The 16,325-nt window shown below is 38.5% G+C and overlaps 1 protein-coding gene across 2 annotated transcripts; it reads right to left on the bottom strand.

The window, feature by feature from the left end:
* Positions 1 to 422: 422 nt before the first annotated feature.
* On the bottom strand, positions 423 to 13,993 carry LOC311028122 (uncharacterized protein). 2 transcript variants are annotated; one of them, XR_014598695.1, is made up of 5 exons: positions 13,836 to 13,993; positions 5,464 to 5,574; positions 2,528 to 5,036; positions 1,549 to 1,659; positions 423 to 1,078 (listed from the first exon to the last, which is right to left on the bottom strand). XR_014598695.1 is itself a non-coding variant. In XM_084032413.1 (3 exons), exons 1-3 carry the CDS (start codon positions 2,577 to 2,579, stop codon positions 843 to 845), a joined length of 399 nt encoding a protein of 132 aa, XP_083888539.1. In that variant the 5' UTR covers positions 2,580 to 2,684; the 3' UTR covers positions 423 to 842. The 2 variants fall into 2 exon arrangements, 1 of the variants encoding a protein (XP_083888539.1); XM_084032413.1 differs by lacking the exons at positions 5,464 to 5,574; positions 13,836 to 13,993 and having other exon boundaries at positions 2,528 to 2,684.
* Between the last annotated feature and the right edge of the window lie 2,332 nt (positions 13,994 to 16,325).

Here is a 16,325-nt window from a genome sequence, read left to right on the forward strand (position 1 = left end):
AAAGAGGTGACACCTTCCCCACACGGGAATTATGTACAGGCCTTCAGAGAAAACCCAAATTATACAAAATATACATGTGATTGAATGAGTAGTGTTTACTTTTTCTATTCAGAGTAACAGAAATAGTACCTTTCATCCGTTTATCCATCACTTTTTAATGGTAACTCTTAATGGTAACTCTTCTTCTAACTTCTTCTCTTTCTCTAACTTCTCACAGTTAGAGAAAACGTGTATAATGTTGGTCCACGCTTCATTTCCCACTGGAGTTATTTGTACTGGTTTCCAGCAAGTTGCTTTATTTCTGACTACTGACCACAGTCAAGCTATCGCGGCATTGTGGCGATGTTTTCTACCAGCTGTGGTAAGTGGGTATAGCTGATGAATTGATGCATGATTGAATGATGATGAACAGCAAACAGAGGCAAGTTTTTACATTTTTTTTTAATTCTCACATCAGTGTTTCCATTCAAACACAAAGTAGTTAAAAGGATAAATAAAAAAATATTAAAAACAAAACAAACAACAGCCTGGAAGATTTACGAGCTCAATGTTTCCCTGAAACATCCCATTGATCCACTTCCGTGATGTGGACACCTAGCTTTAGGGTTTATATATAACTTGGCATCATGAAAACTGAACCCTGACATGGCAAGACCTGAGTGATGAAAAGTGAAGAACGTCACAGTACGCGAGCATATAGGATAACCACATAAACCCATGACGTGCAAAGAGTTTATTTCGGATTGTGCTCTTGGCCTTGTGAAGCCCCGATTATGAAAGTACAAATGGATTTCAGGAGCAGCTTACTGCAGCTGTGTTTGTGGTTTTAGCATCAGCGCACATTACAGAACGCTTCCCCACATGGAGGCCAGCACGGCGACGCCGACGGCGGCGGTGAAGGTCATCTTGGTGGATGGGGCGCCGCTGAGCGCGATGGGGTTGCACCTGTCTGATGAGCAACATTCGTTTGTGGACTCGTATGAGATGCCGACCACGGTGCCGTTGGTGGTCATGTTGCAGCCGAGGGGCTCACTGCACCCCTGGGTGTTGAAGCCCACGGAGGTTAGCGCTGTGAAAGCTGAGGAGAAAAGGGGTTGTGTTGGATTAATAAGACTTACAGAGGTATATGAACTTAATGCATTTAATCAATACAGTTTTGGTGTACCGGTCTTTAATTCTGTTTTACCATTCCATTCATTTTTACTCCACTAAACATTTACCAAAGCTCCTTAAGTTTCCATACTTTTTAAATTGGATTGGAAACGCCTGACAATGAAACGAGTGCGTCGTACAGCTACTAAACCAGCATGCAGGACTTATAAAGGGGTGTTGTTTATACACACAATAAAACATGAATATCTAGTTAGATGGGATAGGCCTACTGGTTTGGCCGTTGGGGACAACTGGGGTGTGGGTGTTGGTCTGTGTGGGTGTTGGTCTGTGTGGGTGTGACCCCTTTTGTCAGTGATCTTAATTCCTCGTCTGTGTTGTGATGTCATGGTCGAAGGGAACGGGTGTGAGCTCTGAGGCCAGTAGAGAGCGACTTACTTGTTTTGGCGGTGAAGCAGACGCTGGTGTTGGTCGAGCAGGTCACTTCATTGTTGTTCAGGCAGAAGCCCAGCAGACCGTATTTGCACTGGTTGCAGATCAGGGAATCCGCTGAAACACAGAAATAAAAACAAAAGTTAACATTTAAAAAGAACATTTTATGTTGAGTTTGTAGAATTTCAACAGTCGTCATCGGAAATGAGCTTAAAACTGGTTGAAAGACTTTACTTGCTTTTAACTGATGTAACAGTTAATTGATTCATATTTCTAATCAACATGAATATTAAATAAAAAGTGTCGTGCAGTTATTGTTCGCATTAATATGTTTCTTTTAACACTTTTGGACTACAGATATTAGCGGTGACGCAGTTTTCAGATTAGCAAACATTGTTTTTGGGGAATTCGTGGACCGCCACACCCTGAATTGTGAGCAAAAGTCGACAAACCACACCCAAGCTAAGCAATCAAACGTTGACTGACTGGAAGGTTTTTTAGCTAATTTAGCGGGTTGTAAATGATTTGATTTGATAAGGATCAGTTCACCCAAAGAAAACGATTCTCTCACTTTCCTCCATTGGCAATATCGGGGTGGCGGCAAACAATCAATGGAGGTTAATGGGCTTTTTTAATGGAACTACTTTCTTTCGAGGAGAAATAGTCCCTTTTTGACGTGAGTAATTGTTTCTGATAGGAGAAATTTATGTGGAGATTTTCACAATATAATTTCTTTGATGTTTCAGAAGCACAAACTAAAATTAAATTCAAAATCTTTAACTATCTGTGTGGCGAGATACATCCAAGGGAGAGTTTGTTTTTAAATTTGTTCCTTTAGCTACATGTTGGAGTAGCACCATCACTTCTAAAAAATGTCACCTTTTACTCCCTAGTCTGTACACTACAGACCAATATTAACATACAAACACTTCCATAAGGTTATTTTCAAGTAATACATGTGTGGTAATTGATTGTTAAAGCTTACCCATCATGAAAGATGCAACAACTGCAATCATTACTATTACGATCCTTCCCATCTTGAGTGTTGGTTTGGTTCTTGGTTCTGCTCAAAAGACAAAAAAAGAAATCCTTCCTCCAAGGTGATCACAAGCTGAGTGGATGAAGACTGATACGCTTGTTTGGTGTGGTCAGATATTTATACAGTTCAGACAGGTGGAGGGAGGAGACAAGAAGGGGTTTTTCAGGTCTTTGTCTTCACCCTTAGCACGGGGGAAGAGGCATTGTCACAGTGAAGGAATGTGCATGATGACTGGAGCACTGAGCCAAATAAATACCAGGAGCTGTACCAACTGCCTGAGCCGGTATTTCAAGTAGAAGAATCGGTCTAAAATCCCAAATAGAATGACAAATTTAATTTAAACACTAAAGTGGGGTTACTTTTATGTCATTTCTTAATTGATCTTCATCAAAAGTGTAGGGTGTTTATTCATATTGTTATATTTGAACCGTGCAAAACCCAGAAATATTAATTTTACTATTACATACACAGAAAAACCTCTAATGTTCGCCTTTTGAAAGCTGATCCAGAGAATATATGGCGCTATAGCTTGAAACACGACTAAAATTATTAGTTTCGACTGATTATTTCAGTTTAAAGCACATTTTAGCTGCGAGGTGATCAGTGTAGTAAAAATGGAGTCTACTGTATGGTTTCTGTGTTCGGAAGAGAAAATCATTGACGTTTGTGTTCAAATATGTTCACATTTCAAACCGTTTTCTCATGAGTTTCGCCATCAAAGCCTCCAGATCACAAAAGGCCAGACTCGACTCAGAAAACCACGAGGCCCTTCATGTAAACATCAACGTTTTTTATTTTCTGACAATTTACAAATGAAAAGCTCTTTGTTTGCAAGCGGCTTTACAAATGGGCTGTTGTGTGCCAAAACTGGAGCTCAGGGCAGACGAGTGCCGTCATTCAAGGTAGCACAATCTCCGCTGTTAGCTACCGAAACCTGAAGAACCTGTCGGTCCTGCAGACCGTGCAGGATGGCAACGAGCCGAGAGGCATTTAGTGGGAAGAAACTCGACTGCACTGATAGACTCCACTGAAAACTCACATGAGGAAGATATTTTACCCATTTGAATATTTATTGCATTCTTCAAATTGTCAAAACTAATTTAGCAACAAAAAAAAAACAGACATTTGGAGATTAATGCCAAAAGTGTCAATTTACAGAATTCATTTCTAATCATTTGTGTAAAATAGAGGATACCAAAAGATTGGCCCATATTTCAAATAGCTCAATTACATTTCAACATCTGCAAACATGATCCATTTCATTCACACTCTCCCCATATATACATTCATAACTAGCAAGATAAACGGAAGCTTTTACCCCACAGTTTACGGGTGGCGTGCAGCGTGGATTTGACACAAATATCAAAAATAAAACCGATTAAACGCAGATACGATCGAGCCATTGGTGTCAAAATGAAACCAGCTAAACAAGAATATTTTCACAGGCACTAAAGATAAACCAAGAAATGTCATTATGTTGGCTACGCATTATAAAAGCAAACAAATAGAGATAATTTATCATATAGAATATCATGACCCTAAAATGTTTAATGAGTTTAGTTTGACATTTTGCAAAATGGTAAACATGAAGCTACAGCCAGGAGATGGTTAGCTTAGCATAAGGAGTTGAAACAAGGAGAAACAGCTAGCTAATTTACCACTTTTAAACTCAAAAGTTTCACCTGTGTAATATATTAATTACAGACGTTTAAAGGTATTACAGGTACATTTATTTTTAGCTTTTTACCATCAGACTGCACTGTGCTAACTGTTTCCCCTTTTCCAGTCTTTATGCTAAACTAAGCAGAAATGAGAGTATTGATCTTTTAATCTAAGTCATGAAAAAAAAAAAACAGATACACACATTTCCCCAAATGTTGGACTATTCCTTTAACCTATAATGGCACTAAATAAGAATTTAGTCACACAGTGAAATGCACAAACACGTGATTCATTTATCTTAACTTTTTACTACTCATTCAAGTTAATTGCAGGGTACTTAAACGGTCAATTAAACTGCCAATTAATCCACAAATAGAAAAGGGGGGGTTAATTTGATGATATTGACATGTGTGTGAAGTACAATACACAAGTACAATAGTAGACAAGACCCACGTGGAGAAAAAAAGAAATCAGATAATTTAATCCTCGTAATTCTGGTGTGTGTGCAATATGTAGTGCGTTTTATGTGTGTGTGTGTAATGTGCCATCCTGTGATTTTTTTCCTTTTTCGGTCAAACCACGAAGTTGGCTGCAATGAATGTGGCGAGGACCAGGCTCAGCACGGAGGTCCCGGGCAGACCGGGGGCGGCGTTGCACAGGTCGGTGTTGCAGCACGTCTTGGTCATGGAGTAGACGGTGGCGTTGGAGGAGCTGGACGGGAAGTTCACGTCTTTGGTCTGGTTGCACATGGCCACTGCTAGACAGCCCTTCATCTTGATGTCCAAGAAACCAGCTGTGGAGTGAGACCAAACGTGTACAATGACCGTCTATTGTTCTTTGTGTTCGACTGTGAGAGGTATGCAATGCATGTCGCCGGGTGAAGACGTGGTTATGACAGTTTGGGGGATTCTCAGGTTTAAACTACAATTTAAATACAAAGAAAAAACTGAATAAAATATAAATCTTTAACACAAATAGTTACATTTCTAAAAAAAACACCAGTTATTTCCTAAAGTGCTGTGTGTGTGTGTGTGTGTGTGTGTGTGTGTGTGTGTGTGTGTGTGTGTGAGGGGGGGGGGGGGGGGTTATACCCAAGTTATTCCCCTCTGCTTTATGTGCAATTTGAGAATGCAGCTAGTGTGGTTTCATGCAACCAATGACGTCAGCTTTCCTTTAGGTGAATGTCATCCGGTGAGATTTTTAACTTCCGAGCTCCTTACCTGCTGTTCCAACACCACTGAAGCAATGTTCTCCACTTGCACACGTCTTTTTAGTAGTGTAGCACAGGTCCCCAAAGCCAATTTTGCAATTGTAGCACTGCAGAGCTTGACCTGGTGCAAGAAGGGAAGAGGGAGAAGAATTAGCAAACATAATTCTGTAAATAGGCGGCACTCCAGTAAACGTCCGCTCATGTTTGTCTCAAACGAAGGCCTTTGTTGAGACCTTTTCAGTGTTTACCAGCCACTCAGATGATGCAGTTTGGCCTTTAAAAAAGGTCTTACATGGCCGATTACGACATAGACACAAGGTGATCATGAACGAGACAATGGGTGAACTTTGACCTGTAGCACAGAGGAGGTTTTTATGGTCGAGGTCAAACCAACTCTTTGTAGCACGAATTTCAAACACTGAAACGACTTATAGATTTATTGAGTATTTTATGCAACTACTCCTATAAATTAGTGCTTATTCCCTCAGTTTTATGTTAAACCACTTATTGATTAATCAACTAATCATCCCCTAGTCCCAACATAGGGATGACAAGTTAGCAGGGGTCCAAAGTTAGCCATTTTTACACCTTATCTTTATCCAAATTAAAGGAAAAAAATGTAAATCCTCAGACAAATTGGGTATTTTGAGCTATATAAATAAATCCCGAGACATTTAACAAATTTTACTAAAGAGCTGCGATTAGTTTCAAGACACTGAAAAAATGACTCAAGACTACAGAATAGAACATATCAATTCAAACCATTTAATTACACAGTCGGTTAATTGTCTAGATGTGTTGAGAAAAGCCTGCCCTGCAGAAAAAGGTGATCATCAACTCAGGAGGTTCGTCGTCTCGGGGCTTTCCAATCCACCATCGCATTTAGTGATAAATATGAGAAACATCAACACACAAAGACCAAAATCAGGGTTATCCCTGCAAATATTGACCCTCAGTTAAAAAGTGAGCAGATATGTGCAATCCCAATTCCATGCTGATTGTAGATAGAACACATTTCATAATAAATACGGCCTCAAACTAAATAATGCCCCATGTTTTTGTGGTTAGTACAAGAAGTGAAACAAGTATAGATGTTTGATTAAGTCAGTGTCCCTTGGTTCCTCGAAAGAGCATGAATCTTATAAAGATGCAACACTATAAGCATGTATAAAGATACTTAAAATATTGGAAAAATACATGGAAAAAACTGGACAAGAAGAAAATATAATAATAAATGGAGAAAAAGTGGAAAAAGTTGTGGCTTGGCAGGATTTCAGGATTCAGACAGTCATGAAACAGCGGAGGTACACCTAATTATAGCCTGTAAACTTTATTGTCACTGATTAAATCATAAATCTACTTGATAACAAACCCTCCATTATGATTGAATATCATCCTGGAAACTCTCCAAACAATACAAGTGCTGTGTAATTAAGCATCAGGTTGTAAGTGAGGATCCTGCTATCTCCTGCTTGAGGTCATTTTGAAAAAGAAAACTAAGAATTGTACCTGGGAGCGAGGATCGGTACCAAGAAGCTTTTCAAAGACAGGCGGCCATTGTGGGGCCGACACCGTGTGACTCATTGCTGGGAGGGGAGTTACTCAACCTTCAGGCTGAATTGTTAGAAACCTGTCGCTCCAGTCTCATGACTGGAGTCCTAATGGATGGAAAGTACACACTGAAGTCATTACATAATGTCTGGAAAGTTTCCCATTTGTCTTTTTGTTTGATTTGTTGAGTTAGTTTAGTTAGTTAAAGACAAGTTGGTAAAGCTCCTCTGATCACCAGCTCCAACAGCACCGCTGTTATTGCTTTAGCCTTGTGAGTCTATGAGTCATCAAGGCAGAATGTGGTCCTGGATCAGCAATAACTAGCACAGAGGTGGTTTTGGGTACCAGGTGCTTATATTCTGTGTACAGATTGTGGCACCGCGACAGCGTCACAGCTATGCAAGATGCAAACAAGAAACTTGATGGCCGTGAATTCAGACTGAAATAAAAGCAGGCCGGCCCCGCTGTGTCAAAGCAATAAAGGAGAAGCTCGGATAACAACACACACAGAGGGAGAGTGACTTAATCTCTGTTCAGGTACTCTACTGCATCTTTACATAGCTTAATGTTAGCCGCTAAATTAATGCTCTGATTGCCGTACATTGCACCTTTAAGAAGACAAACTTGTAAAAGACTGTAAAGTTGTATTTAGAAAACATATTCTAATTAAAAAGGTTGCAGGGTGTGGGAAATAAATGCTGCTACAAACATTATCACTATTTTATGTGACTAATATTTTTATTGTAAAATACTGTATTAGTTTAGCTCCCTGGTTCCCAAACTGGGGTCGGGTTCTTGATCATAAATTAAATTGTTTTGTGAAAAGCTGTATAGTTTCTGCTTGCCGAACCCCAAATTGACTTGAATGACATAGTCTGAGCATCGAAAACCACACCCATCTCAGACATGCACACTGTGATGGGGTAAAATCAAGTTAGCCAACCATTAGTTTAACCTTTTCAGACCTCTTAACATTATCCTAATGAAGTAATAAGATAAGACATTTTAGAAAATTATTTATATTTAGATATGTGACAATGCTTCAAATCTTTAAACTCCACTTCACAGCCACAAGTGGCAATTATAACATTGGCCTAATAGTGTAACAATAGTACTATTATGAGTATTATTCAGTGATGTCAGCTACACAGTGATATCTAAAGTTAACAAACATTAGCCACCGTTATCCAGACCAGTACGGCTGCAGCTTTAAAATCTGAGTGTAATAAACTGAGCAATGGTGCATTTCAATGCTTATGAATTAAACTTTTTAATTTGCAATTTCATCTTTTTTAATTCAGTTTGATAATTTCTTGTTTTTCAATGCAATCATATCGTGAAGATCAAATCGTATAATCCAGATATTGGGATTCACAATTACGTGGTCTAAACTGAAAACACGAAGCACATGCCAATAAAATTAAATACTTTGAGGAAGTGAATATTGTGGTTTTGTTTTTAGGTCAAGCTTCATGTTGCCAGTTCAGTGTGATTAACACACTCCAACTCCAACTGGCAACATTCCAGTCACAAGCTTCTCTTTAGCTGGAAATATTTATACTTTTCTCTATAGTGTCATTGTAAACAGTTATGTCTATTTTGCACCAAACTTCTTTATTAAGTGACTCAAACAATCATTAAAAGTGTTGCCGATGAATTCTCCGTCAAACAACTTGAACAGTTGAGGATGAGCTCTTCATCACCCAGGAGTCTAGTCTCAAATTATTGCATCAGACTAAATAAAAAAAAGAATAAGCCAACATGCGACATGACTCAAGTAGAGGGATGGATGATAATCTAAAACCAGTTTTTGATATACAGAGAAAAATGTACTGCTGAATTAATGAGATGTTTGCTGAGCTCATCAGTCACATTTACGTCATACTAAAAATAAATAAATGAATCACATTCAATGGCTTTTAATTGAGAAAACCTATTATCCTGAGGGTCAGTCTGATTTAGATTACATACTGTTGAGATAATCTCAGTCCTTTACTTTTAAAAAAACAAACAAACAAACAGTGCCACGCCTTTATACATGAACATCCCCACACCCTGTGTCACTGGTTTCGGTTACACCCAGGTTCAAGTACAGAGCTGACAATTCAGAGACCTTATTACTGCCACTAATGCACAAATAACATAAAATATCTGCTGTGAGATAAAATACATTTCCTTATATGGGAGAAACAAATAGGCGCTTTTCACAGCAGCCATTTTGACACGTCATAGCAGGGTAAAGACAGGGGGAATTATAATATTATACAAATAATTTACTTAATTTACTTTAATTATACACAACACAGGTATTAAAACAGAGAACACAGAGTGAGAAAGCAAGAACAAACATAAGATACATAAATAAATAAAAGTGTTGGACTAATAGTAGTGTAACAAGTTTGGTATATTTAAAACATTTTTTGAAGTAAATATTGAAAAACAGTCAAAGTGACAAACGACAAAATGTAGATTTTCTGATATGCTATATTGATCAGTCACTGTAATTTTTATAATTTATTCTTGGTATGATTAGTAAGCCAGCGCCAGGTGACCTATAGGGAAACGGTTTGGATGATAGTAATTAAGTGTGTCACATACATGAAAGCGAGCCAGCTTGCATAATACCAGCTTCCTGGCCCACATAAATGCAACTGGGCCATAAATTAATGTCATCACACACGTGGTTACCCTGCAATGGCATGTCAAAATGGCTGCTGTTGTTCTGGTTCACTGTCTCACCAACCAGACTAAATAATAATAATAATAATAAGGTAAATATCCGCAGAATAATCATTTCAATTGTATTTATGTCATATCACAACATAACTTATATTCTTAAAGCAAGTCACCAAGAAATAAATGTCATGTGACCTCAGTGTTGCAACACCTCACAGTACTTCGACACTCTGCAATGCTGACTGGTGTGTTAGTTTGAAATCCAGTCCGACCGGATGCTCCAACCAATTGAGCCATCTCGTCCATAAACAGTGTGGAGAGGTGAAGTCACATGGGAACAGCAAACCTTAATGAGGTTCAATTACAGTCGAGTGTTTGTTCACTGCAGCAGAAGTGTCTCAACATATAATTGGTTGTGTCTTCACCCTCCTTGATCGCCCAACGAATTCTCTACACAAGCCGAGAGCTGAGATGTCGTGCTACATATTTGTAGGATTAACTAGTCGCTATGAGTTCAAGCACCTTGAAAAAAAAAAAAAACGTCATTACTGGAAACACATGAGAGGAACATTTACGTCATTTCCCCCTCACACCACCCAGGTGCACGACAGGACACACCTGAGCAAAAAGCCTTAAACCAACAGTCACAGTAACCAGCAGGGCTGGAATAAATACTCAGGTCCTTTAACGTGTGCTAAAGTAGCTAAACGACATTGTAGAAATACTCTAGTTACCGGTAGATGACTATTTAACACCTCACTAGTGTAAACAATCCAAAGTGGCGCCATTATTCAGAACTTGTAGAGTTAGATAGTGCTTTTATAATATTTACTGTGATTTTTTTTAAACTTCTAAAACAAATGCAAAACAAGGAGCACACAAAAGATTTACAGCCTTAAATATGGTGAAATACGAGAATTTGTAAACAAGACATTGAAAATTAAGAGCTCGTTCAGATCAATAATTCTAATTAACAACATTAGTTAGTTAAGAGAGCACAACTCTTTAGTAAAGTGGCTTTTGTTGGTGCTATTTAAATATTGCAAAGTTAATCTTAAGTGCTCTGCCTTTGTCATCCAGTTTAACAAAGAGGGAGTCTGAGGTGTGTCACATTACTTATAACCTTACACTGCCCTCTACTGATCAGTCAACAAAACTACACATCACGGAGCGTCTAGCCTTCAGGATCTACCACAGGAAAAGAAAAAGAATGAAACCAACAGTGGCTGAGTTTAAAAGAATATACTGAGGAACAAGAACACAATAAAAACTAATTGAAAACTCCAATGTGGCCTCGGGAGGAGTCAGTACCCAATTATTCCATCTGAGGGCATCCTTGCTTCAAAATATCTTAAAATAGAGTGTTTATTATAGTATCAGCATTTAGTCATTATCTCAACGACAGCTCATCCATGTGTGACCGACATCACAAGAAAAACAGTGAACACGCAAGTTTAAATTAAACTCAATGCGGGTCACATGTCACCAACCTGCTGTGCACAGTTAAAATGAGACGGCGTGTTTTTTCTGGGTTTTAAAAAGAGTTTCTAAAAAGTTCTGTAAGGGTTAATATTCAAAGACGGCCTTTAAAAAGTCTGTTAGAATTGCGATAATATTAACCCTCACAAAAGCTAAAGGTAAATAAACCCAGGTGGGTCTGCTGTGTTGTGTAAATAACCTGCGTAGGACACAATACCACATCAGTGAAAGAGATTAGCTAGAGCGATAAGGCCAGGAGTGGGATTAAAGGTATGTGGCACAAAGATATTTTCTGTCCCTTTCGGAATGTTTTTTTTTCAAAACAATAACTTAAACACACATTAAAAAGATAAAAATGCAAAAAGAGGGAACAAAAAGACAAACAAAATTTAGTATAGGTAACCCTAACCCTAAAATTTAGGCTACTGACATCTGGATTCAAAAGGTTGCCACAAATCTTTTGTATATTTCTCTGCCAGCTGGTGTTTGGGGAAACCTCTCAATAGCCTGTAACATCAACCAGGCCGCCAACTGAAATCTCCCCTGGGTGCAGACACCCACCCACACACACACACACACACACACATATATATTCATGTCCTGATCCCTTGTACAGGAGCTCATATGTAATTATCTGCATTTGTGAATCACTCTTCTGTCACTAATCTAAATTCAAGTATAGGATTCAGGCTAAAAAGGTCAAAGTATAAAAAAGCAGTCAGCATGGGACTATAGTTCCCTCCAAGAAGGGTGTGGTTTTGAAACAGGAGACCAGAGGTTCGGGGATCCAGAGGACAAACGTGGACTACAATAGCCTGAAAACACAATAGTACAAGAACAAATAGCCATTCTAGTGAGCCCAAGCCTGTAGGCCTTCTACAGAAGAGGAATTTGAGACTTGGGCAAAGACTCAACTGTTATAAGGTGAGGAATTTCTCATGCAATGGCTGTCAGGTTGGGACATGATTCAGTCATTTAATAAGGTCTGTAAAGAATAACAAAGAAAATCCTCGTAGCACCAACAGGCTGCCTCACCCCAACCTGTAATAACGGCATTAAGAGTAAAGCCTTGGATATGCAGAGAGGGTAAACACAGGAAACTTGTTTTTCTCTCTAACTAACTGTTAGTTGCAGCACTCTGTTCTGTTCTATTGAGGTATTTATCCAGTTAAAAACAGAACATTTCATTTTAGGGAATGAGGGAATGGGGATTTTAGGAAAATTGTTCTTGCTTAACCGCATCTATAAAATGTCACACTGGTAATAAAAAAAAGGCCCTTTATAAATTCCCAGAGAACAAGGCGGTGTCTTTAAATTTCTTGTTTTATCCATCTAAATAGTCACCATGACTGTCTGATATGATAAAGAAAACCAGAGAATGTTGAAAAACTATGAAAATTATAAATCAATTATGAAAATAGCACATTTCTGTCAGCTGACAAATAATTTCAGCTCTGATTAAATTAACTGTTTATCCATTACCTTTAGCCATTTCTTATGCAACTTTTAGCTAACTACTTCCACTGTTTATTCATTACTATTCGCTAACTTCCAATGTTTATCCGTTACTATTAGCTAACTTCCAATGTTTATCAGTTACTATTAGCTAACTTCCAATGTTTATTTGTTACTATTCGCTAACTTCCAATGTTTATTTGTTACTATTCGCTAACTTCCAATGTTTATTTGTTACTATGCTAACTTCCAATGTTTATTTGTTACTATTCACTAACTTACAATGTTTATTTGTTACTATTCACTAGTTTCCGCTGTTTATCTATTAATTTTAGCTAACTTCCACTGTTTATCCGTTACTATTCATTAATGTCCAATGTTTATTCGTTACATTTAGCCAACGTTAACTACATCAGCTCTTTATTCGTTACTCTTAGCCAACTACTTCCACAGTTTACTTTTAGCCAACTATTGCAACCATTTTTGTCTTTTTTTTTTTTTCATTTTTAAAACAATTTCAAACATTTTTTGTATTAGTTGTATTGCTTTTTTCGCCCCTCAACTGAATGCAGTACACTTACACTGTAGGATATAGCTTAGCAAGGGCTTATCTGAAACAGTCAAACATGGTCACAAAATGTTATCTTTTGAACTACAAAACACATCCTATTTATAAAAATGTTATTAAAAAAATGACCAAAACACATTTCTATTGGCTGTCACAGTGTAGCCCAAAAGGTGCCCACATCTCGTTCTGGGGCCCCCTGTCCCTCAAATGATGTGAACACATCACTGCGAGTGCGCAGGGTGAACACACCCAGTGAACAACCGCCTTCAGTAACACTGAGCACACCCAATAAACCTAAAAACACAGGCTGCACACTCCTGATGCAAATCACCCCCAGAAAAGCAAATTACTCCTTTTAGGTTTTTAGTCAAAACGCAGCTTATTTGACATTTTGACGTCCATTGATTAAGGAAATCATAAACTTCATGTAGACGCGAAATCTATAAATTTGACATAATCTAGACACAGCAGGGTGTCCTTACAGGGAACCAAAAACACCCACCAAGCTGTAGACAAATGTAGATTTAAAACGATATTTAAACGTTTTCTCCGATATATCGGTCTGTAATAAAGACGCTACAAGCGACCTGCTTTAAAATTATGGGGAAAACCTGCATTTATAAAATAATAATAATACAGAGTTTTTCACTTACCGAGTGCAAAGCAGAATCCGACTGCCACAAGCGTGAAAATAATTCTGCTCATCTTGGAAAAAAAGGGGAACAGCGAGGTTACTAACTGGATTTTTCGGGAGAGGTTTGCCTGTGAGGACTCAGACCGTTATAATCTCGGATCAAACGACAAACTTTTTTTTCCGCCATTTATAATCTTCCACCTCCCATCCAAACGTCACCGTTATCCAATCAGAGGAGGTCTTCTGGGACGTCCACCCATTTTTTCCCCCCCTTCTTCAAGCTCCACCACCTGTGTGAGTCACAGGTAAAGGGGGATATTACATTCCAGCAGGGACTTTTTAAGGTGGGGGAGATAATAAGGAATCATGTGTCATCACAATAATCCTGGATGTGCATTTTATTGTGTTTTGCTGGTGGTGGAAAGTGATGTAAAAGTTATTTTGAGACATTTATTTAAGGTATGTCCTTGATACTTTACACCTCTACTTCATTTCAGAGGTAGATATTGTACTTTTTACCCCACTATGTCAACTTCACTGTGAGTTAAGATTACATTATCTATTACGGAACATATGATAAGCTTATTAAATTATTACAATTTAAAAAACTGGGGTTTCCCAACCTTCCTTTTTTTGTCTTGTGACTCTTTGACACACAGTATTTCTCAGCTGATAACAGTGCCGTACTTTTACTTAAGTGGAGGTTTGTATTGGAACTTTCCTTGCTTTCACATCTGACTTTGGTCCAATGTAGTGACCAAAAGGCAGCTATGTTGACATAACTGAACCAATCTAGATAATTACTATTTGTCCTCCTGTTACTCAGCGGTCCGCGCCTCTTTCTCAAAGTGCCTCGGTAAACAGAACACATCCTAATCTACTGTATCATGTCTTTTAAAATCTCCTGGTGAGTAAAATATTAAACATGGAAGTGAGGGTGGTGTAAACTCAGAGTAACATTTTACCCCAACAAGTATGTGCAAGTAGAAGCAATAAGCAAGAAGTAAGACTTGATTCTTCGCTGGCTTCATTTCATTAAAAATCTACATCTGGAGGTTTTCCTTGAGGCGGGAACACGGTGTGGAAGACAGGTTCCTGCAACTGACACATTTTTGTTGAGATTGTTTCAAAGAATGGATTATATCGTTGTACATTTTATCACCTATGTGAATAAAAAAACTCATGACAATTCAAGTTTGTGAATGTGTGTTTGTGAAAAGATTCATAGATGCCGAAAAAAATGGAGAATGTCAAAATAAAAGCTACAAATTACATGGAGGTCAGGCTCCATATAAAGAGGAATAAAACTGCTTTTGTTGAACATTATGACTGAAGTTTGAAAGCAGAAATGTGAAAGTTAATCATCACAAACTTGCAATTAAGATGTATGAACGCAGCGATACTACATCATACTACTACACTATGATTGTTTAACGACCAGACACACCAGAAAAATGTCGTTTGATGAGTAAATATTTAATTCTCTGACATAGAGGCGTGACATCACTGTCACTATTTCTGTACGTGTGTTCAGTGTCTTGTGTTTATCTGTCAGTAAAGCCAAGTTATCTGAAATTTAAGCTATAAAGAAACAAGATCATATGAAATAGTTAGGAAAACAAGATCACAACAGTAGTTAGCTGGAAGAATCCATTGTCCAAGTTTAAACGTGTTAAAGTCGAGACCAAACCGAGGAGGGGAGGCTTCTGTAGGTCTGAGGTCGATCCTTGCTTCTCTTCAAGGAGAGACATGTGAAGCGTTGAATTATCCTCGTAGGCAAGTCTGGTCTCGCCTGGAGTTTGTCCCGAGCCCTTTTCTCCGTCTATGTTTGTCTCTCAGTGTTTGCAATCCTACTATGGGAGAGACAACAAAAGGGTTTGGTGAATGACTGACGAGTGGAGTCACGGGTGAAGCAATTATTAACGTTTTCACAGTTTGTTAGTACACATCATTCACGAGAAGACAGACGGCCATGTTGGTTGTTGTTTAATGATTATCTCTGCATGGGACTCGTAAATGGGGCATGATTTGGTTCCCTGTTTGGGGGGAGATATCAGTTATGAAATCTTCAGAGTCATGGTTTTGAAATACTTTGTGGAGAGGGAGGCTGTTTGGGCCTGGTGAAATGCCTCTATTGTTTTTGCCCACAGATCCTCGGAGTTTCTCAACTCTTGCCACTTGGAAAAGAGGGCGTGTGGGAGGAACCAGCCAAACCATACATACTGATTCCATCAGTCACAGCAGTGACAGCAGGAGTGAATATGAGTATTCAAACTGAAGAGGAAGGACAAAAGCGGGCGAGTTTAAATATTCACACGGGGCCCTTTAAAAAGCAGAAATACTCAACACACACAAACAAAACCTTTAAATGAGTGGAAAGTTGGAAACAGATCTGTACAAAGTGAGTTAAACATGTTTACAGAGGCTGAGATCGGATAAACTGCATGCAGCTACATTTGGACGCTTTTATGGGAGAGAGGCAAAGATAAACTCACAATGCTGCCGAGGC

This window comes from Eutrigla gurnardus (assembly GCF_963514095.1).
Source record: "Eutrigla gurnardus genome assembly, chromosome: 17".
Classification (NCBI taxonomy): Eukaryota; Metazoa; Chordata; class Actinopteri; order Perciformes; family Triglidae; genus Eutrigla; species Eutrigla gurnardus.

What these genes read in the sequence shown, in the direction of transcription:
- LOC311028122 (XM_084032413.1), bottom strand. Translation starts at nt 2,579, where the DNA reads ATGGGAAGGATCGTAATAGTAATGATTGCAGTTGTTGCATCTTTCATG. An exon ending in TGTTGCATCTTTCATGATGG is followed by an intron (nt 1,660 to 2,527) that starts GTAAGCTTTAAC and finishes TCTGTGTTTCAG; the next exon opens with CGGATTCCCTGATCTGCAAC. An exon ending in CTGCTTCACCGCCAAAACAA is followed by an intron (nt 1,079 to 1,548) that starts GTAAGTCGCTCT and finishes TTTTCTCCTCAG; the next exon opens with CTTTCACAGCGCTAACCTCC.